This window comes from Temnothorax curvispinosus, unplaced genomic scaffold (genome assembly GCF_003070985.1).
Source record: "Temnothorax curvispinosus isolate PA1 unplaced genomic scaffold, ASM307098v1 QBEX01001427.1, whole genome shotgun sequence".
NCBI classification, from domain to species: domain Eukaryota; kingdom Metazoa; phylum Arthropoda; class Insecta; order Hymenoptera; family Formicidae; genus Temnothorax; species Temnothorax curvispinosus.
The window spans coordinates 79,004-100,891 of NW_020211207.1; the positions used below are offsets into that span (position 1 = coordinate 79,004).

Genomic DNA, 21,888 nt, shown 5'->3' on the forward strand with positions numbered 1-21,888 from the left:
TTATAATTCAACAAATAACAAATTTCTACGATATTTTAACAAAAAAATTTCTGCTAACGTTTAATTTTTCAAGAGAAAATTGGAGAATCTTATTTATATAGGAATGAGAATCTCGTTTATATCTTTCAAGTTCGTCGTCGTGATTTCAATAAGTGATTCGCAAATTCGTCGAGATTGAACGGATCGAAAATTCGCAGAGAGAAACAGAAAGAAAGGAAGAGAGAGAGATCGAAGCCGTCAGTATACGTCAGTACGCGCATCCGTGAAGCGACGACGTGATTCGTCATTAACGATCGAGTCCTCGCACGTCGCGCCACCTTCCGTGCGCGCCGCGCGCGCGCGCGCATCGATCGCGAGCGCGAGCGCGCCATTGGCGGCGGCGCGGCGTCCGCGCGACGGCGGCCCGCGATTGGCCGAGCGCGCCGCCACCGGCGGCGGGCGCGCCGTGAAAAAGTTGATCGCCGGCGACGCCGCCGCCACCTGCCGCGCTCGTGCGTCTCCGTCGACGCTCGGCCGTCTTCGGCCGACGATTGCCGAGCGCATATTACTATTTTCAGGCACGCAGGGGCACCTCTCTTGACGGATTTTCAATAAGTGACGAGGGCGGCGGTGCGCGGCGCGATATACCTCGAGATCTACGCTCCCCTTTTTTTTCCCTCTCTCACCGCGTGCGTGTGTACTTCGCCTCGCGAATATCGTCGCGCGAACGAAGACGTGCGAGGGGCTTCCCCCCCTCCCCCTGGGCGCACAGAGGAGCGGCAGCACACACGGGCGATTCATTCGCGGGTGGTGGCGGCGGAAGAGAAGTGACGAGCCGACGAGAGGGCGAAGTGGTGTGTACGCGCGCGCGAAGAACGGACAACGGGCCGAGGAGAGAAGCGAGAAGGCGAGAAGCCGAAAGTGTATACCGCGGGGTCCTGAAAGAGAGGATCAAGCTCTGGCGCCGAGCGCCAAAAGCGATCGGGGCGCGTGAGGGGGGCGATGTCGGGTCACGTTCCGGCGAACTCGCTCGACGCCTGACGTTATACGGATTCGCTCTCGTACGCTCCGCCGGAAAATGAGAGATAGACCTCCACGTCGCAGCGAGCAGCTGATGGCGGCCGTGCTAGCCAGCGCTACCGAGAGCTGCTGCTCCTAACATACACGTCCTACCCCGAGAACGTCGTTGTTCCCCGCACATCGGCGTGTACGGGCGGTGCGAGCGCGAGGCGGTGGCGGAGGCGGAGGTGGAGAAGAAGAAGAGGAGGTGGAGGAAGAAGAACGGAGTAGAGCGTAAAGCGGAGTCGGCGGCGGTCGGCAGTTGTGCGTGGTGGCAGTTTGTGCGGCGTTTTTCCCCCCTCGAGACGCGGTCGGCGGTCGGCGCGCGTGAAAGAGGGCGAAGCCAGCGGGCAGCAGCGTCGACGGCGACCAGCGCTCGCCGTCTCGGCCTCTTCGGTTCGGTTTTAATCGTGTCTGTGTGCGCGTGTGTCCGCGTCCGTGTCCGTGTGTGTGTTACCCGTGGTGCGTGTGCGCGGCGCGAGGGGCCAACGTTACCCGCGGCCATTACTTCCCGCAACGAACGTGCGCGCCGCGCTGGATCGTCAACTATACGCGCAAGTCGTTCTATTTCGCAACGGTGCCCTCGTCTCTCTTTTCCCTCTTCGGCCGAGCACCGGCGGCGGATCTCAGCCGCGGCTCGACTCGGCGCGCGCGGCAGCACGGTGCCTATCCGCCTGCCTTGCCTGTGCCTGCCTGCCTGCGTGCGTGCGTGCGCGCGCGTGCGAGCGATACGAGCGAGCGAGTGAGCGAGTGAGTGGAACGACACGCAATCCGCGCGACCGAGAGGAGCCCTCGGCCGAGCGATCAGCCGCGGAACCAACGAGATCAGCGCCGTCGTCGTCGTCGTCGTCGTCGTCGCCGTCGTGGTCGATCGAATCCACCCTGCGTCGCGAGTGTGAGGCGAGGTGGGACCGAATCGGGAAGAGGGCAGCTGCCGGAAGAGAGTCGCCGGTCGGACGTTCCGCGACGTACCGTCGGCGCTTGTACACCGTGCCCCCGTCGCACGGTCGTGGGTTGTAGGTGGGAGCACCTACGTTCGCGGAAGGAAGAAGGAAGAAACGGACGGACGGACGGAGACGGCACACGGGCGTGCGTCCGCATGTGACAACGCCTAGCCGTCCGCGGGAGAGATCATCGCGCCCCTACCTCCTCGGTGGCCGGTGACGGCGGTGATCGGCCGACGGGCCGACGGGCCGGCCTGACAGAGAGGATCTCGCCAACGGATCTGCGTTTACCGGGAAGGTTGTCCCGCGTGTGTGCTTGCTATGCGCGACGAACGTCGCCGTCGTCGTCGTCGTCGTCTTCCATCGCCGCCCGCACCTCCTCGCGCCGCTCGGCGGCGCGCAGCGTGAACGGTTTTGAAGCAGCGTGCGTCCGTGGCGTGGGCTCGCGCGGGGGGAGAGTATAGCGCACGGGGGGCCAGGGGAGAAAGAGGAATTGATGCGATCGGGGGTAAGGCCGCGTCACGTGCATCATCCCGCAGCGTAACAGTGTGTGCCTTTCTTTCGTTTCCTCGGTGAGTTTTCTCGCGGAGTTTGGTGTCGTACGGTCTCTCGTATACGTCGCGCGTTCGGCGGCCACGGAATGCGGCCTCCTCGGGGCGGTGGTGATCTCGGTCTCTAGTCGCGCGAGAGACAACCCCCCCGCCCGCCCTCTCGCTCTGCTGTCCGCGTGCGGAAAGGGACGCGCACCGACGAGGGAGGAGAGGAAAAAACGAAAAATAAAAAACCAGGCCGCGCGAGCGCTCGCCGTTTTATTTTTTCTCGAGCATCAGGACAGTTCCCCACAGTGCCTCCGTTAAATGCCAAAATGTCGTCAGGGGCCTTCGTGGACAGGATAGACCCCTTCGCCAAGCGATCCCTCAAGAAGAAGTCCAAGAAGTCGCAGGGCTCGTCCCGCTACCGCAACTCGCAGGATGTCGAGCTCCAGCAGTTGCCGCTGCTCAAAGGTTAGTTTCCGTCTTCCGTCTTCTGAGAAGTAGATGAGAGACTTTTCCCACTTGTCTCTAGTGTCCCGGCGGAGTCTGTCTAACGACAGGAAGAAGCTCGATCACCTAGATAAGTCGAATTAGTCGCCTGTCGATTACCCAGATAAGTTAAATTGCACATGTATAATTACTGTTGGTCGTTCTAAGCTAGGTAAGAGACCGGCGTGATTTCAACGCGAAGCGAGATAGGAGAGGCTCCGAAAGACCTCGAGCGGAGAGACGTCGAAGGCAAAAGCCGCCAGGATCTCGTAGGGAATTATGCCAAGATTTTTGCAAACTCATCCGTTTTGGTGTCTTTACTTTAATGTCAGTATGTCGGCTTTATTTATTTGGCGTCTTGACTCATCACTGTTTTATCTTTAGCGGCGATAAAACGTACGCGGCGAGAGATCCTCGATCTGGTTGTCGCGTAAGGTCACGCTGCCAAGGAAGACAGCGCGTCGACGAGAATGATTTGACGAAGCCGTCTCGTCCAATTCCGTTGCGGATCTATCGCCACTTTCTCGCGAGTGGAGCGGCACGGCTTAAGCATAATATCCTTGGAGTTATTGAATAATTGAAGCGGCAAGTCTGTCGTTCCTGACTTAGGCAATTGCATCACGTGTACGGCGCGGCTCCACTGTGCTCATCGGTAAACATATATCGTTCGTTTCTTTTAATATATATCGTTACCGATCGACGGATCGTCGATCACGAGAGAAGGCGGCCCGCGTTGCGCGCTGACGCAAGTTTCAGCGGCGAGCGAGCGAGCGAGCTCGCACACCTGAACTTCCACGAGGACCGTTACCGTCGTCGATAGCGCCTTCGTTATATTCCGCGCATTCCCACTCTGACGGCATTATTAACATATTACGTACATGGTCAGCGAGATGCGGATCGCAAAAACTTGTTTATCGAGACGTCACGCTGCGCTCGTTAGCGTTACCGCCGCGCGTTAATCTCGTCGAGAGAGATAAACACACGGGGGATAACCTTACGATTCGCGCGCCGGGTTTGCCGGGTGGGTAACAGCTGGATTGAAATGCATTGTCGATGTTCCGCGTCGAAGCCGCGCTCGATTCCTGCAGACGATCGTGGCACACGTGCACGCGTCTCCCGGGACTCGCGTGCATGCGTGCGTACGTGTCAGCGCGTCAAAGATTGGGTGATTAGCACGGCCACGTTTCAACGAGGCCACATTTTGCCGTAGAAAGCATCGCCGAAGTTCGATAGCGGTCACCGGGGCTCTCCTCCGCTTCCCGCTTTTCACTGAATTGTATACAGCAGCTTGTAATCGGACGCGATCTCTTCTGGTGTTGACAGCAAGTTCTATCAGTTTCTGCAGCCCGTTCGTCGATTGCAACCCCCTTTCGACGGCTCCACGAAGTTAAATGTACCGATGAAGGAGTTAAATGTATTGATGACCCGGTGAGGTTGCAAAGTTATACGTCAACATTATTCCGGCCTCTGCTGACGTGGACGAAACCGTCGCTGTTTGCGAGAAAGTTGTGCGAGCTGTAATCCGGCCATTCCTTACTCTGGAACTTCTCTGGAGGAGTCTCAGGTGGGATCTGCACTGCGATCGCCCGCCGCGGAGCGTCGTGTCGGACTGGGTGACGGACGCGTAGAACACCCGGCGACCGCAACTTCATCAGGGGTGGGCCGCGTGACGCCCCACTTGTGCCTCTTGACGAAGGACACCGACACGTTGTTCAGGCACCTGCAAATTGTGCACGTTTCAGATCCGGAAGACTCGCAACCAGGTGTGAAATATGGCTACGTCGCGAATGCGGAAAACACGTTCAGTAAATTGCCACGCTGTTAGCAACGAGAAACAAAGGAAAGGAAATGAATAAAAAAAATACGGAATAAACTTCGGAGCCGCACAGTGAGGAGTAACGCGAATATAGTTTATACATTGCGCTACATGACCGCGACCCATTCGACCAGATATGACGCTCGCGGCGACCGTCTGCCGAATAGCGAGACACTTGTTACGCGCTGACTGTAAAAGTTTGTTTACGGAACATAGCCAGCGGGCACCGATATCGGTGCTGCTGCTAGCTTTCGTTGCTCTTTCGAAACGGGGTGAGAGGCACGCTAAACTAACTAACGGCGTGTAGATTGCGGCACACGGATACGCCTGCGGCGTGGAGAACCCACGCGCGAACCGCAGCTAATTGTCGGCGAGGACCATCGTATCTCGATTGTGATAAGGGCACCGCTATCAGTCTTCCACTTTACCGAATTGACCGAGAGAGAGAGATATCGCGTAATTTTCACCTGTCGCTCAGCTTCGACTTTATCGAATATTTGCCTTCTGGTACGCGCGCGGCGTCGCTCACCCGCGCATACCCAACGCGTTGTCACCCGGAAAGAAGCGGTCGAGGGTTATCGACGTGCGACTGTATAATTTTCTTTACGATCGAATTCGCCACTCGAGCGAGCGTGCGCGGGGCAAAACGTATATAACGATTGGAAACATAACGGACGACTCCGCGATAAGAAAGTAAGAGGAAGGCGGACGTGGTTCCGAGACTTCTAATGATAATTGTGACCGTAAGAAAACGAAGAAACAATGAAACATTCTTGTAGAACGATAAACGTAACGGAGATAGGAGATAACTCGGATCGACGGAGATACGGATCATGATTGTTACAACTAGACATGTGATTCTGGCATCAAAACAAGCTTTTCATCACCATTATCGTTATCGAAGGTATTCAGAATGCGGCGCCAAAAATGAACAGAGCCCACAGGATCAAGATTCTGCCGTATCCGACCTTCAGCTGCGTCCCTGGAAACAATTACGAGGATTAAAAAATGATTTCGCTCGTTCGGGCACGATTCATCCACCAGTTAGTAACATCTATTCTGTAATCCCGCTAAATTATTACCTATTTCTGGCCCCGCTCGTTTTCCAGATTCTTGCTCGGCGCCGCTTTTAGTCACACAGGCTCGTTTTCCCCCCCGGTGGAATTATCTGTACGACCGGCGCCACGGATAAGGATAAGTGATTGAACAGGGCGCGTAAACAAAGAAAGAATTACGTAATCGACGAGGGAGCTTCTTGTCGGGGACCTCGTCAATCGCGCTACTGTTCGCCGTTCACCTTCCCGCGAGGATTTACGGCCAGAGCGGGTCTTCGTAGGCGTGACTCAAAGCGCGCATACCTGCTTTTTGTTGGATCGACCGCGGCTCAAAGTACTGCACGTTCCTGCCTGTGCCTTCTATTTCTGGAGGGATACAAAGACAACAACGTAATACTCACGAGGCTTTAGGTCCGTCGGGAAGAAAGGGGGGAGAAACCATGATCGTCACGCGATATGAATCTCAAAGATTCTGGCCGTCGACTTGTGCAGCCCACGATCGAACGACGTGACGCTCCCAGTATGCGTGAAACAGTATTGGTACTCCGCCACGTGTATAGCCGGGGACTCCTCTCCGTCTCTCCCATGCCTTCACCGCCACCGCCATCGCCATCTGAACGGAGTCGCACTGAAGGGAACTAGGGATCAACATGGCGACCTAAAAGGGCTCAAAAAAAAAAAGAAGGGAAAAAAAGCCACGCTAATCACGGTAAAGGTCCTAGAGCCGACTCGCCTGCGAGCATCGGCAATGAGGATGACACCAGGGAAAAAAAAGGAAACGGTCTCTGCTTTTGTATCCGTTTTACATACATTTTCTACTTTTTCCGCGACATTTGTTTTTGTCGCAGAAAGAGTATTCTATTTGAGTATTCTATTTGAGACTATTACGAGACTGTCTAAATAAGTCGCACAATTTTCTCTTTTTACATATAATATTTCTACCCTCTCTGTATTTATCCGCCTATTGGGTCTACCGTGTAAATGTTTTTTTTTTTTTTTAGATAGGCAATCAATGTTGCTAATGAGACGCAAATGCACACGATTATTAACGAGATAATTAACACGCTTACGGGCTGGAGAACGCGACAGGTTCGGATGCGCAGAATGAAATGTATGTTATAATGGAAGCGATTGCGCGCCACGGATATCGCGTGTAAGAGGATTATTGGTAGTCAATCGGAGTAAAGGACAAAAGGGGCGAAAGAGCACGAGAGCTGCGAATTAATAGTGAAATAAGAGCCGTCGGAGTATCTGTCCCGAGTCAATACACGGTAGGTTGATCGACGCAATTCGTTGTCACTTCCGATTTATGATATTCCCGGTCTCTCTCTTAAAAAAAAAAAAACACTTTCCGTGGACTGTAATTGCGTATTATCTGAAGACTCGCGCATGTTCGAAATATGCAATCACGTTCCGGGAAAAAGATGCTTCGGATATAATGGGAATTCACACAAGGCGTTCCGAACTCATTGTCAGACTTTCCTCCGATTTCTTTGCTAATTTGAAGTTGACCTTTCCGCAGTTAAAGTTAAGAATCTCCCATTTGTTTCCGAATAACTTGAAACGTTCCGATAATACAGTTAATATTTTAAGCTTTAATGAAATTCTCCACTAATATTTACTTTATTTATCGCTGTGTTGGTTCTCGTTGGTACAAAGTGGTAAAGAAAAAGGAGGGATATAGGTTCATGCGAATGATAGACGTGTAAACAATCGAGATGTTCTGTCCTAAGATTTCAAGACGATTGAGAATGTTTCTTTTTATTTCTCTTTCGAAAGTGACAGCTAAGCATTTTCGAAAAGACACCGAAAACTTTCTAGGACAGTTAAAATTTTTGAACCCGCGCCAACGGCGATCGAAACAAAGTCTCCATCTCCCTTCCACTTTACTAGTTGACCCACAAATTTACGACACGAATGGTCGTACGGAATAGACCACCTTGCAGGCGATGTCGTTCACCTTCGTCGGTAAAATGGCAATAGTTCGCCTCACTTTTTCTTCTCTTCTTTCTTCAGTTGTTCGAACATATCCGGATTGTACACAGTATTTCTTTTTCCAGAAATAGGAATTTAAACTACCGACTTTCTTTTGATAGAATACATCCTTCGTGCGTCTTCTTTGTTTCCGTCTTCCGCCACACTGTAAGTAAAATTCGAGATCATGCTTTCCTAAATTCTTGTTACAGATTCTTCTTTACGTATCTCTCCTACGAGAAGACTAGCCTTGAATTTTGGATTATGCGTGGAACTCTGCGAAACATAAAAGTCTTATTCCGTAAAGTCATCTCGTTTTGCGCTGCAACTTATAATAACCGTTTATTACATTTGGTGTTGCGTGTCTCAACCCGTCTTTTCAGGCTGCTTTTTATTATTTATTTCTCATACTTATTTCTATTGTACACGTTCTCGTCTACTTGGCGGCTGGGAAAACGTCTTTCTCATTAGACAGGATCGACCTTACGAAGAGAGGACCAATAATTCTATCGCGATTAATCTGAATACAAAGGGTCTAATTAGCATTAATCTAACGAGATTTAGAGGGATTGCTCGAAGAAAGTGCAAGCTTTCTTTTTCTGCACAATTCATATGCATAATTCATAAGATTAATTAACCAAAATACACGTTTACTTTTTATAATATAATATAGTGAATTTTATATGCAAACGAGATAAACGCGGTAGAGTTTGCATTCATTCTCTCGCGGCGCGAATATTTTTACGGGATGAGACTCGTGTCGCAGAGTGCTATTGATTTTTCATTGGTTAATTTCAATCATAAGTTGATTATCCTTTTATCTGCCCGCTTGCACAGAAAGAATTGTAAACACATCATGTACTTACAAAGAGATACATACATATAAGGAATTTATCTGATAAAGTTTCCAAGTCCGATCTGAACGTGACTGAACACAAAGGTATTGTTCAATTAGATAGCATTATATAAATACACAATTGTTACATACATATATAATATTCTTATAGTTCTTTGTCAGGTGTAACTTTGTCAGGTGACGAAAACAGCTTGCGATCGTTTAAACATGTACCAATTCGACCGCAACGAGATTTACACGGCCTCTGTGCCGGCTAGAAACGACCATTGTAATAAATTATCGCGCCTACCAAGCATTGCATTGCGCGAACGATATTACGGCCCGTAAACAGCGGCAGGTGAGCGGAAGCAAAATAGAGGTGGGATCAAGTTCAGCACGTACTCACGGATCCGAATTAGTTCCAATACTTCGGCCTCATGGGACTCGAATGGCGCTCATAAAAAAAAGTATCATTTCACCCGCGATACCTGCTTGGTATCCAGTTTAAACAGGCTGTTTTTAAATCCCGGAACAGTTGTTTTCCGTAGAAGATGTATGAAGAAAAAAAAACTTTATCTTAACTCTCGTTATCGCTTTCAAGAGTTAGTTGCAATGTATAATAATTGTTTCGCTCTGCAGACAAGAGAGATCTACCGTGTCCATTGATCATCGTTCTCGTATAACTAAAAATTATTACGGAAATACTTGATCAAACTATATGATGCAGAGAGAAAACTGTATGTTATTTACCGTGTAGGTACATCGTCCGTCACTTCTTCGCCGCGTAGTTCCGGTCCTGCCTCTCGGGACCGCGGGATCTCCGCAGGATTCTCGAGGCTGTCCTACATTCGAACGTGCTCGCGAGACACTCGAGCCCATCTCCGGGAGCGAACGATCCGTATAGGATCGCCGCTGCCGCGGCGGCGATCGTAAAAGTTTTACGATTTCGGCGCGGCACATCCTCTTTAAGCCCCGAACCCTTTCGGCGCTCGATACATCGGATGACATTTCGACCGGCGTTGTTACTTTATCGTAACCGATATATATCGCTTCTTCGTGAACGACAGAGAGGGAGAGAGGTGGACAATGACGCGCTTGAATACGGGTGCAAATTGAGTGAAAAAGCAAAAGTGCTTCTCGATGCTCGAGAAGCAAATGCTCATGGACGAGCGAAGCGCCGTTGGATGATCCATAAAATTTTGGAGGTCCAAAACACCCGATAGGAACACCGGGTTATATCGTCGACAGTTTAAATCCCTGATGAATTAACACTCCATTTTTAGAATCCTGGTATAATTGACAGAAACCTAATTCTTCCGCGAAAAGAAAGAGCTTCATAGTCGAAAATTATTCCATGGAAATTCTGCAAATGGGATGCTAACTTTGCAGAGCAATGGTACTTTTTTAAGCAGCTGTATACATAAATGACGAGAGCTATCGACGAAAGAAAGTTAGAATGTATTTACTCTCTCGTAATCATCAGGCACCTCGTAACTTTTTAGTCTGCAACGTTAAGTCTTCGGCGTTATTCCTGGAAATTAAACTTCAAATTAAATTTTTAGCGGGATAAACTTCTGTAAAATGGAAGTTTCGTTAAGCTAAACTTGAATTTCTCACTTATATCAACCGGCGTCCGATATTGGGGGCAACATATTGAATCTCTTGTTTTCTTCAACATGAAGACTGAATATGTTTCTCATATATGTAAATTAATGATCGTGATTTTTTTTAGCGATGATAAAATAAGGTGACGCAGCCAGGGACATCTCGTGCGTTCACGTTAAGGAAAAAGGAAAGGAAGTGAGCATGCGTTTTCCGGGTTGAAGGAAACTATTGGTTTTCCAAAGTAAGAAATGCAGCCGCGCGCGTCGCGATGTGCTGAGACCATTACGTCAGACGTAAACACAGTTTAATTATGCGTCATGCACAAGTGGGAGCATTAATAGTCTTCTTTGTTCAGATACGTCTCCCGCGCACCCGTTCTCGGAGTTCTATTCCAGTCCGTATTAAGGAGGAGAAGGAGAACGCGAGAATAGAAGTATAGGAATGATTAACGAAATTATAATTCCGAGGATCGTTTCTCACTTAGCTGGGCAATAAAAAACACATGGATGTACAGGAATGTAGAATATGGGCAAAATTTACATGAATATTTCGCGGACGTATCTCTCTTGGGTAATCTGACGTTCATTTTTTTTTCCATAATTAAAATGATGTTTGAGCTTGCGAACGAATCGAGAGGATGAGAGGCTTTTCGCGAGATATTAAGCGTCGGGGAATAAACAACGGTTACCTTCCGCGTTTACTTTCGGGCGCGTACTTCGCTTCGCCTACGGCATTTTAATTTCTGATCCCGCGAGAGATCAGAATCTCGCTGGATAAATGCTCTTTAATAATAAATGTTCTACACTAATTTCAGCGAAAATGCATGTGGGTCGAGCATTTATCATGATATTCTGGTAACGAGTTGCGCGCACACGAGTACGCTTTCCGGCTAATTGACGCTGATGGTCATGGTCACTGTCAAGATCGGGACAGGAGCCACGGGGTTGCGACGGGGCGGTTTGCCGCGGGAGTGAGAGAGAGAGAGAGAGAGAGAGAGAGAGAGAGAGAGAGAGAGAGCGGGCGAGACGAACATCGCCGCGTCGTTCATTAAGCCACATTCGGGCCGCATAATCGGCTGCATAATGCATCGGTAAAGAAATCGACTGTTGCGCGCTAAAAAAATTTAGACAATTGCGTTACGCAGAACGGCGTGTCGCACACTTCTCAAACAACCCGCACTGTCTTTTTGTTCGATAAAATTAAAATCGACCTCGGCACGTGGCAAAATGCTGCAAAAATTCTCAGGATATGAATTATTCATTCCTCAAGCTGTTTATATTGATTCTTAAAGTTAATTTTTTTTTTAATTTTTGCCACGGTACACCGCGACGTAATAATTTGATTTTTACGGAAAGATTGAAACCGGTTATAATTTTGTTAAGTTCAATATCCGAGAGGCTATAGATATGCTGCTATTATAGAGTGCTATAGCCAGGTAGATAATGTATGTACCTTACGTCATTCGTTGTGATGCAATCATTACAAAAAAAGAATGAAAGACATGGGGAAATTATTTTTGTGTGATTGCCACGTTGAAATCTGGTTTCAAGGAAATTGTATTACTATATTAATAATTATATAATTATCAGGTAAATAATTGCGCGATTATATCTTTTTATTGGCATTATTCGCGTCGAAAACGAAACTTATCAATATTTAATATATTTTACATATTGGTGTAATTAATAATAATTTTATATATATGTAAAATACTATATGTGTATTTAAATATGTATATGGTGGATTAAACAGAATTAGGATTAAACAGTAACACATATTCGACATACATTTTGGTATTCAAAAAGTATAAAAAAAATAAAACGTAGGAAGGATGGAGAACGAGCGGAGGAAACGGGAAAGATGAGCGAAGGAGCGGAGAGGAAAAACGTCGGGGAGAAAAGGGCGCAAAAAGAAGGGGGAAAGAACGTAGTACGGGAAGATCAAAGAGGAAGAGAGAAGAAGGCGAAGCGCAGACGACGACAACGGGAGTGGACAAGGCGCGGTAGAACGAGGGAAAGAGAGGAAGGAGGAAGATAGCGTCGTCAGAGTATGGGAGAGGGATAAGGGTTGGAAAGGGGGGCGAGAGAAGAGGCTACCTGACGGTACCCCCCAGAGAAGCGGTGGAAGTATTGATCCGGAATGCCGGCGACCACCTGCACGGAACGCGCTCTTCTACTCCTTCGCCACCCAGTGCCCCCCTCCTCCCTCTTTTCGCGTTTCTACCCCCCTCCACTAGTTCGCCTCTTTCACTTCGTGTCTCGCTCTTTCCCTATTTTGTTTCCCCTTTTCACCCTTTCGTCTCGGTTCTTGCCTACTCTGCTCCCTTTTTTCACTTTACCTTTTTTTAAATCCTTTTAAATCGTTTTTCTCATTATCTCAATTAATTATATTTCCCTTTTATATCTATTAATTTATCTCTATTTTTAGCGTACATTGGTTTTAATCTTTTATTATTATTTTTTAGCTTTTTACCTGCCTTTTACTCGTTTTATTTTGTTTCCACTCTTTCTTATCCACCCTCTTTCGCACTCTTTTCCATTTCTCTCTCATCGATCCGTCAAAATATCTCGTATTGCGGTCAACGCATAATTTACCGCCAAATTGCTCTTGACATTCGGTCGATCTTCTATTCCGGCAACCGCAGACTTCTCGAGAACGAAATCATACCTTCGCACCAGAACCTCGCAGTTGTTGTTCGCCCTGTTTGAATAACAAACAAAATTAATGTTACAAAAATCTGATGAGTCAACTAGAAATGAATTTTATCTCTGTGCATATATACAGGCTGTTATTCCAAGCGCACTTTAAATCGCGGATTTTTTGACAATTTCAAGCGGATTCATCGAAGAAGAATAAACAGTTCTTGAGCGATCAGAGCGAGTCGAGAAATAAAAGGCTCTTAATGAATTAAGCCTCACTGCAATTGAGATTAGATAACGAGGCTGGCTCAACAGATATTTCAATCCGAGTCTGAATCCTTCGAAAGAATCTATTCGAAATAAGACGTTAAGACATGGGACGAGGGAGGGCAGAATACCCCTCAGGTAGACAAAAGTGTTATTTTTCTGGATCGGGGGGCGCGTATCTCGCGCGGCGCAGCGTCGCGCCGGCAAGCGGGCAAGCGGGCACGTACGCGAAGGGTACGTGTCGCGTTATGAATGAAATTATAAATATGTGAATGTTAGATGGATCGCGCGCACGTAACGTCGAGGGAGAACGTACGAACAAACGAACGAACGGACGGATGGAACGAACGGGGGCGAGACGCCGCGCGCGCAACGCTATTTTTGGAGTCCTTCGCGACGCGACGTGGTCGCGTCACGCCAGCCGATTCTTGCGTTGCGCATCTATTTTTCTTTTCTTTTTCTCTCTCTCTCTTTCTCTCTCTTTCCTTCCCTCGCTCACCTGAGTCTCTTTAACTGCGGATTTAATGGAATCATGTTAAGGCCGTTCAACCGTTCGTGCAACTTGCCCGTGCCCTCCCCCCCTCGTCGGGAGGAACCGCGAGGACTGATACTATCGATGAAGGCACATCGTGTGTCTGACATCGATTAAGTTTCCGAACTCCGGGATGAAAAATTAATTGCACCTTCACCTCGTTATAACTTATAACCCGGGGTGTGACGCAGACTCGCCCCACCGTCCATTGTCGGCATAAATAGCGACGCTTAATTCTAACTCCTCCTATTTATGGATAATCGTAAGATCGCATGTAACAGAATTTATCACGGGAGACCTCGCGGACTTTCGTTCCCATCTCTCCCTCGTCCTTTTCTCTTGCCCTCTATATACCTCTCATTCCTATCTGCCGCTTAATGACAGCGTGTGTTTTTCTCAATGTTCTTTCGCTAAAACGATTTGATAGACCGTACTTTAAAGAGGAAGAGGAAGAAAAAGAATAATGCATGCCTCTGTCGCACGTGTGATGGGCGATAATAAGATCGCCACAGTCCCACAGTTGCGATCCGACGACGGCAAAATCGTCTAAATATGTCTTGGACGTGCTTGCCAAAGCTTGTTGTTGCCACAGGCAACTATTTCGTCCCGCGATTTCGAGTGTCGCCATTCAGGAGTGACGACAGCGAGCGAAAACGTATATAGCGATCCGTTCGTCCTCCTTCACGGGGAAGGTTTCCCTTTTTTTTTTTATTTTGCGTCGCGCCTTGGCTTCCCGGAAAAAAATCTCGGTGGATAAATATAACGTCGGGAGATTGCTGCCAATTTTTTCCCCAGGATGGCCACTTTGCGCCTCGATTTACCCGCGCGGCGGTATTTCACATAGGACTACCGCCTGTTACGAAAGAGGGAGAGTGAGAGAGAGAGAGAGAGAGACAGTTTGGCATAATTCGATAAAGTCATTGAGGCCACGCCGTGCGCCATTATGAAGAGCGAAGTTGCAACCACGCCATCATCCCCGGGGCGAAGTGAAGGGCATGGGAAAAACTGATTAGCCGATGTGCGTTACCCTTTGACTCTGCGTGCACGGTGTCCCGGATCTGCGTCGAGCCTCTTCGCCCGTGGACACTTTTCGATCGTGTCGACGGGTTTTTTTTCAAATACAACAAATTCTGGTGGTTTTTGCTTGACCGTTAGGAAATTCACTTTCTGTCACAGTGACAAAATTTCTTTGAAACATGCTCCAAGGGTAAAACGAAATTTAGCTCATCAGATTGTTACGTTCGTCCAAACGGACACGTAATTGCTCCTCTCTGCCGGTTTCATCCCTCGTCTCTTGGTTGCATGGCTCTAAGGCCTTCAAACACTCTAAACGTCGAAATATCTAGGGATGGACGAGCGATAGATCCTTCGTTCTCCTTGGATAGATAGATTCAGACTTTTTCATTTCCAGATACTCATCAATTTGCGGTTTTATTCGATGTTGCTACGGTAAAAAAAATACATATCAGGATTACTAGGAGTGGGATGCATTAAATTCCGGCTAATTTAAGAACTTGAGTCGTAATGAATTTCCGGGATACTTGAAATTAAATTTGATCCTTCACCGTTGAATTCGTAGTGTCAAATTATACTCAATTTGAGTTATTTTTAACTATTCCTACTGCTCTTACTCAATATATCGTTAATTTAATTGAAACAATGTAATTTAATTAATTAGAGTTAAGAGTTAATAGAGTTAAAGTAATACTTTAACTCTATTAAGAGTTGAGAGTTAAGAGTTAATAGAGTTAAAGTAATACTTTTGTGTTAAAATAAATTTTGACACACATGATGGTTAAAAATAACAAAATGTTATTTAACTCAAAGTATTTAAATTCCATCCGTTAATAGTTTAATATTTAACAGTTTTGGATTCAAATTGGAATTATTCCAATAAAAAATTCTATATGACTTGAAATTATTTTTAAAACTTTTTTTTCATTATGCAACAGTTATAAAAATAATACTATGTTTATAGTAGCGCGGTAAAGTATACCATACTCCGTCTCGGCAATGCCGGGCTGTGAAAAGTGCATCCCCGTCCGAAAGTGCATAACACGCGAGTGGATATTCAACGTCGGCTATGATGTACAGTCCGTGATTATCAGTTCAGTCGAGCAAGTGAGATAAGCATTAATCGACGTGTAACATGAAAAAAAGATCGGTCCTGATCCTAGGCGCAATCCGTGGATGTTGACTCGCGATTACGAGCGAGATAGCGAGAGAGAATGCGACCTACGCGGCGTGAAGGTGGCTGCACATGCCGACGGGCGGGCGGGTGCGCGTATAACCTCCCTTTGCGGTGGCAAACATAACCTCTTCCTCGGCCTTCGCTTCATTGCATTTTCGAACACGAATTTTCAAAGTGCGATAATCTAAACTGAAAGAAAAATTGAATTAAAAACCACGGACTTTTATATGAATTAATTTCATTTTCTTACCATCGCGTGGAACGAATCGAGCGACGGAAGAAACGCATCCGACATCGCGTTCAATTCTTCGCGAGACTAGCGGGACGATAATTGGTTAACTTCACGCAGATATATCGATAATCGATTGAATTATTTTTAGAATAATGTTTAAAGATGATTTCGATTAAACTCCAATTAACTTGTCGGCGATTAATTCAACCCGCAGGATCATTTAAAGCAAAATTTCTAATTTGTATATAATTTGCCGCCTCCTGATCGAATCTCTCATATGTTAGACGAAAAATTAACCATTTTATCAAAATAGCGCGCGTATTGCTCGACAGGTTAATCGCCGGTCAAGTTAATCAGACTTTAGTCGAAGTTGTTCCTGTAAAGGTAATACATTCTTTGACCAATTTGCCCGGTCCATCCTTGGCCAGTCCGTTTCTTCGGTGAAAATTAAATGAAGGTAAAGATATCTTGTCCGTCAAAGTCACTGAAGTTGTTCCTGTAAAGGTAATATATTCTTTGATTTGCCCGGTCCATCCTTGGCCAGTCCGTTTCTTCGGTGAAAATTAAATGGAGGTAAAGATATCTTGTCCGTCAAAGTCACTGGATTCTTTTCCACGAAGCGGACTTCGATGATAACCCCAGGTATACGCTCTGGGGTCTCCGAGACCCCAGGTAAAGTTTGAAACTGCCCAGACGGCACCGTGTCCAAAATCGGGACGTAAGACGTCTTAAGGCCTTTTTGCACATAGAAAAACTTGAGCAGTAAAACTCAAGCAGTAAGCAAATCACAGTCAAGAACTTAAGGCACGGCCCTAAGCGGTAGCGAATCCATACCGTTGATTTCTTACTGCTTAAGTTTTACTGCTTAAGTTTTTCTATGTGCCAAGGCCCTTAGTGCCCATCTACAATAGGTGTTTTAAACCCTAAGCCTTAAGAAATTGTTCAATCTCAATTGAATTTGAGGAGAATAATTGACTGTGATTGATCAATTTCTTAGGGCTTAGGGCTTAAAACACCTATTGTAGATGGGCACTTAAGGACATCTTTAAGACGTCTTACGTCCTGATTATGAACATGCGTGCTGTCTAAGTCTACCATTGGTAGAGAGATACAATTTTTTTACACGTGTTTATTAGTACTTATGATTTTAGACTAATTCTGAATAAATGTACGTATTTTTCAGTTTGTTTACGATCGGAAGAAAAAGAAAAGAAGTCAAAATACCCCGTGATTTTCTCGAGAGTTATAATGAAAAAAGTAGCCAAGTCCTCCAAGCCCCCCTAGCGCGGTGTCTACGTGTGCGAAAAATAACTGTGTGTACCTAGGGTTAACGAGATCTTTCGTTTAATTTCAAGCGAGTATCGGGGTGCCGGATCGAAGAGAACAAAGACCTCGGATTCCGAAGAAGCTCGCACGGTTGAGAAGCGCACGATCCATTTGCACGATTGTTTCAGCATTCGATCATCCTGATCACTCGTGACACTCCGTGCGACTTGCGCGATTCTGGTTTCTATCGGCTCAATTAAATTGTTTGCTTACACATGTAGGAGCAAAGGAAATGATAACATTTTATTGGGGCTTCTCTCGTCCATGCAGCGGAGAGTTAAAAATAGTAGCCAGGCACTTTGCTCCGCCGATTCCGTTTTGCATGTATAATGAATGAATTGTTTGTGACGAAACGTAAGGACATTTCCGCTTCCGTAACACCCGAAGTTTCTCCTCGCGATACGACGAAGGATTGTCGCGAGAGGGACTTCGCGTGATTCGAGACACGTGTAGAATTGGTGATTAACGTTGTTTGTTTGTTGCAGATGTTAACGCCGCAGAGCAGGAGGAGTTGTTTATCAAAAAGCTACGCCAATGCTGCGTGGCGTTCGACTTCATGGACCCGATGGCTGATCTCAAAGGCAAGGAAATTAAACGGAGTACGCTCAATGAATTGGTGGAATATATCACAGCAGGGCGAGGTGTCCTCACCGAGCCCATCTACCCGGAAACCATTAAGATGGTATGTTAATTGATGCGAAAAATCGCGATAAACAGATTATCAGGCTGGAATTAAAAAAAATCCGTCTCTCTCGCTTGTTCTTGTTAATCGCTTCTGATCTCTCGTACGCATCGTACGCGTCAAAATCCTTGCTCGCTCAGCACGTTATCTTGTTAGCCCGAAAGTTATTCTGTTGAGAAAATTAATTAGAAACAGTTTGATTTGATCTAATAGCTCATTGACTTTGATTTTTATGTCCAATGTGTTTATAAATATCTACAATTAATAAAAATTAAAAATATATACATATTCAATAGTGCTTTTTGATATATTATTAGATGAATGCTTCTAATGAATATAATAGACTTTGTGTGTGAGAGAGAGAGAGATTATTTAATGCTGATATTGTAGCTCTATCTTAAAGGTCCTTTGTACGATATTTGTTAAAGGTGTCTGCAAATCTATTCCGTACATTGCCACCTAGTGAAAATCCAGATTTTGATCCAGAAGAAGATGACCCGACCCTGGAGGCGAGTTGGCCCCATCTTCAGTTGGTCTACGAAGTCTTCCTCCGTTTTCTCGAGTCTTCAGATTTCCAGCCTGCTATTGGCAAAAAAGTTATTGACCAAAAATTCGTGTTACAGGTAAAACATTATTACATTACCGCTCTTTACTATCTGTCTCTAATATGCCACGCCTTTTGACGTAATTAAACTAATGAATACAAGTATAACTCGTTATAATTATCTGTTTCAGTTATTGGACTTGTTTGACTCGGAAGACCCCAGGGAAAGAGATTTCCTGAAAACGGTTTTGCATCGTATCTATGGCAAGTTCCTGGGTCTTAGAGCCTTCATACGCAAACAAATTAACAACATTTTTCTGAGGTATTTATTTGAACGTTGTCTTAAAAAATGTTATCCTGTTTATCTTGTATTTTAATAGAAATTTAATTTTACGTAATATTGTACCAAGTAATTTATTAGCAATGTCAATATTACATAAAAAATTTCATTTTTTTTATCTTGATTTTTATATAATGTCCCAATTTTGTTATTATTTCAGGTTCGTGTACGAAACGGAACATTTCAACGGGGTTGGTGAACTTCTTGAAATTTTGGGTAGCATTATTAACGGATTCGCTCTTCCCTTAAAAGTTGAGCACAAGCAATTTTTGGTTAAGGTACGAATATATTCTATTAAGGAAATTGAAGTACACATAGATTTCATTCCAATCTCCTATCTTTCTGAAATAAATTGTTTTCTTTCTCACACGCTAAAATTTTCTACTTTTGAATTTGCAATTTATTTCAGTTTTATTTAATATCCCGTAAAAGACGTAAAATTGGAATTAAATACGATTCGCGTAACTTCTTGTTCTCTTGAAATATATTTTTCTCATAACTTTGGCAATATTTTCCAAACCTATTCAGAGATGCATATTTAAATTCTTGCCTTAATCTTTTGTATATATAGATATACATTCGTAAATATATATTAACCCTGTAAAAGCGAAGGAGGAGAAGGAAAGAACTCGAGACAAGAAAAATGATTTAAAAAGCGTCTTTTTGCTTATTTCCTTAGGTGCTGTTACCACTACATAAAGTGAAATGTTTATCGCTCTATCACGCGCAGTTAGCTTATTGTGTGGTGCAATTTTTGGAAAAAGACGCGACTTTAACAGAACCAGTTGTACGAGGCCTCCTTAAGTTCTGGCCTAAAACGTGCAGCCAGAAGGAGGTGATGTTCCTCGGTGAAATCGAGGAAATACTGGACGTTATAGAACCTAATCAATTTGTTAAAATACAAGAACCTTTATTCAGGCAAGTCGCACGTTGCGTGTCTTCACCACACTTTCAGGTAATTTATACAGCATTTTGCACTAATTACGACGAATTCGTCGTGAAGTCGCGAAATAATAAATTACTTTTTTTTTTTCGTTATTACAGGTTGCGGAGAGAGCATTGTACTTTTGGAATAACGAGTATATAATGTCTCTAATTGAAGAAAACAACCAAGTAATAATGAAGATTATGTTCCCAGCGTTGTACAAAATTAGCAAGGAGCACTGGAACCAGACGATCATAGCTCTTGTTTATAATGTTCTAAAGACATTTATGGAGATGAACAGTAAGCTCTTCGACGAACTTACTGCCAACTATAAGTTGGACAGGCAAAAGTAAGGCCAAAATTTCGAGACTTTTTACAATTTTGCGAAATTAAGCGGAATTTTTTCAATCCATTTTAGTTTTTAATTAAATCTTGATTATTTAGTGCTATATTAACCAGTCTAATGAAATCTATCTAAAGCTATATGAAGAATAAAGAATTCCTTACATTTTTTTCTTTACATGTATATGTCTGTATTACAGAGAGAAAAGGAAGGAGAAAGAAAGGGATGAGATGTGGAAGAAACTGACCGAATTAGAACGACGCAACACTCTCGAACGTAATGCTCTTGCAGCTTCCTCCAATAATCCAGTTCCTGCCACTAACACATCTATGACGCGAACTCGTCCCTGAGCTGGTAAAAATATTATTTTATCTATTTCCAAAGACTTTTTATCATCTTGTTTACACTTTCTTTATTTTTAAAATTAAATACTCTGGTGATTAAGTACCACATTAAGATCTTATTCCAGCAAAGTCGGTTTAAAATCATACGAACAATCATTTGTCAATTTAGAATATATAAAACAATAATATAGAATATATAAAGTACGCAAAGAATATTGAAGAAATAAATGTCTTAAAATAATTTTTATATAAATATCTAATAGTTCTTTGTTATTTTTTTTTGTTTTAGGTGGAAGTACGGTATCACGCTGCCCGATTGTTAGCTCTTAGTTTACGTCGATTGTCCATATACTACACGCAAAAAATTCTTGTTGTTAGTGAAACGAAGTGTCTCACGAAAGCATTCTTGACATAATGTAACTCATTTTATTAGTTGTGACCGAAATGGGAGAAATGATGGAAGCAGGGAAAAGAAATGAAAAAGAGACGATGCAGAGTTAATTCACGCAATTTTATTCTTCTTTAACAACAATAACAACATTAACAACAACAACAACGTGGCGATTAGTGAATTCCAAATAATTTTATATGTGTAATATCGGGTATATTCACACTTTTGGTTTTTCTTTTCATTTGGAAACGGCAAAGGGTTTCCAACTGCATGATGTACTCAGTGTCAGCACACAACAATACGACAATGCGTTAGTCCCTTCCTGACTAAGATTTCGTTACCGCTCTCGGTAGGAGGGGATTACAAATCGTGGTGTAATAAATTTCGGAATGGACGAAGTTGTACACGTCGTTGTGATCCTTATGTTCATTTCTGGAGGACGCGATACTTTGCGCACTCTCTCAGACGACCAGTGTGTCGCCTCCTGACTGACCCTTACGCTGATTCTTGCTGCTCCTGATAGAGCCAGCGAGAGTGTTTGAATATATGTATCATATATTCGTATTAACGCTACTGATAACTGTAACAGGTACGTAATAAAAATTAGGTAACAGTGAAAAACAAATATAAATATGCATATATATATAGATATAGATTTATATACATATATATATATAAATCTATAAATATATATATATATATAATACGATATATTATATATATAAAAAAAGATATAGTTAATACGAGATACAAAACAAGTCACAGACATATATAAACACACAGACACACATATACACAGAGGCGTACACCAAACTGCGATAAATACTGCGAGAATACATGTGT

General features: G+C 44.7%; 1 protein-coding gene across 3 annotated transcripts; it reads left to right on the top strand.

Moving 5' to 3' along the window:
• Positions 1-2,847: 2,847 nt before the first annotated feature.
• LOC112463527 (serine/threonine-protein phosphatase 2A 56 kDa regulatory subunit epsilon isoform) lies at positions 2,848-21,439 on the top strand. 3 transcript variants are annotated; one of them, XM_025029967.1, is made up of 9 exons: positions 2,848-2,986; positions 17,962-18,158; positions 18,587-18,781; positions 18,894-19,024; positions 19,203-19,320; positions 19,722-19,997; positions 20,087-20,316; positions 20,510-20,664; positions 20,944-21,439. In XM_025029967.1, exons 1-8 carry the CDS (start codon positions 2,848-2,850, stop codon positions 20,658-20,660), a joined length of 1,437 nt encoding a protein of 478 aa, XP_024885735.1. In that variant the 3' UTR covers positions 20,661-20,664; positions 20,944-21,439. The 3 variants fall into 3 exon arrangements, with proteins under 3 accessions (XP_024885735.1, XP_024885741.1, XP_024885749.1); XM_025029973.1 differs by lacking the exon at positions 2,848-2,986 and adding an exon at positions 16,765-16,822; XM_025029981.1 differs by lacking the exon at positions 2,848-2,986 and adding an exon at positions 17,529-17,830.
• Positions 21,440-21,888: the final 449 nt, after the last annotated feature.

What these genes read in the sequence shown, in the direction of transcription:
- LOC112463527 (XM_025029967.1), top strand. Translation starts at nt 2,848, where the DNA reads ATGTCGTCAGGGGCCTTCGTGGACAGGATAGACCCCTTCGCCAAGCGA. An exon ending in ACCAAAAATTCGTGTTACAG is followed by an intron (nt 18,782 to 18,893) that starts GTAAAACATTAT and finishes TATCTGTTTCAG; the next exon opens with TTATTGGACTTGTTTGACTC. An exon ending in TGTCTTCACCACACTTTCAG is followed by an intron (nt 19,998 to 20,086) that starts GTAATTTATACA and finishes TCGTTATTACAG; the next exon opens with GTTGCGGAGAGAGCATTGTA.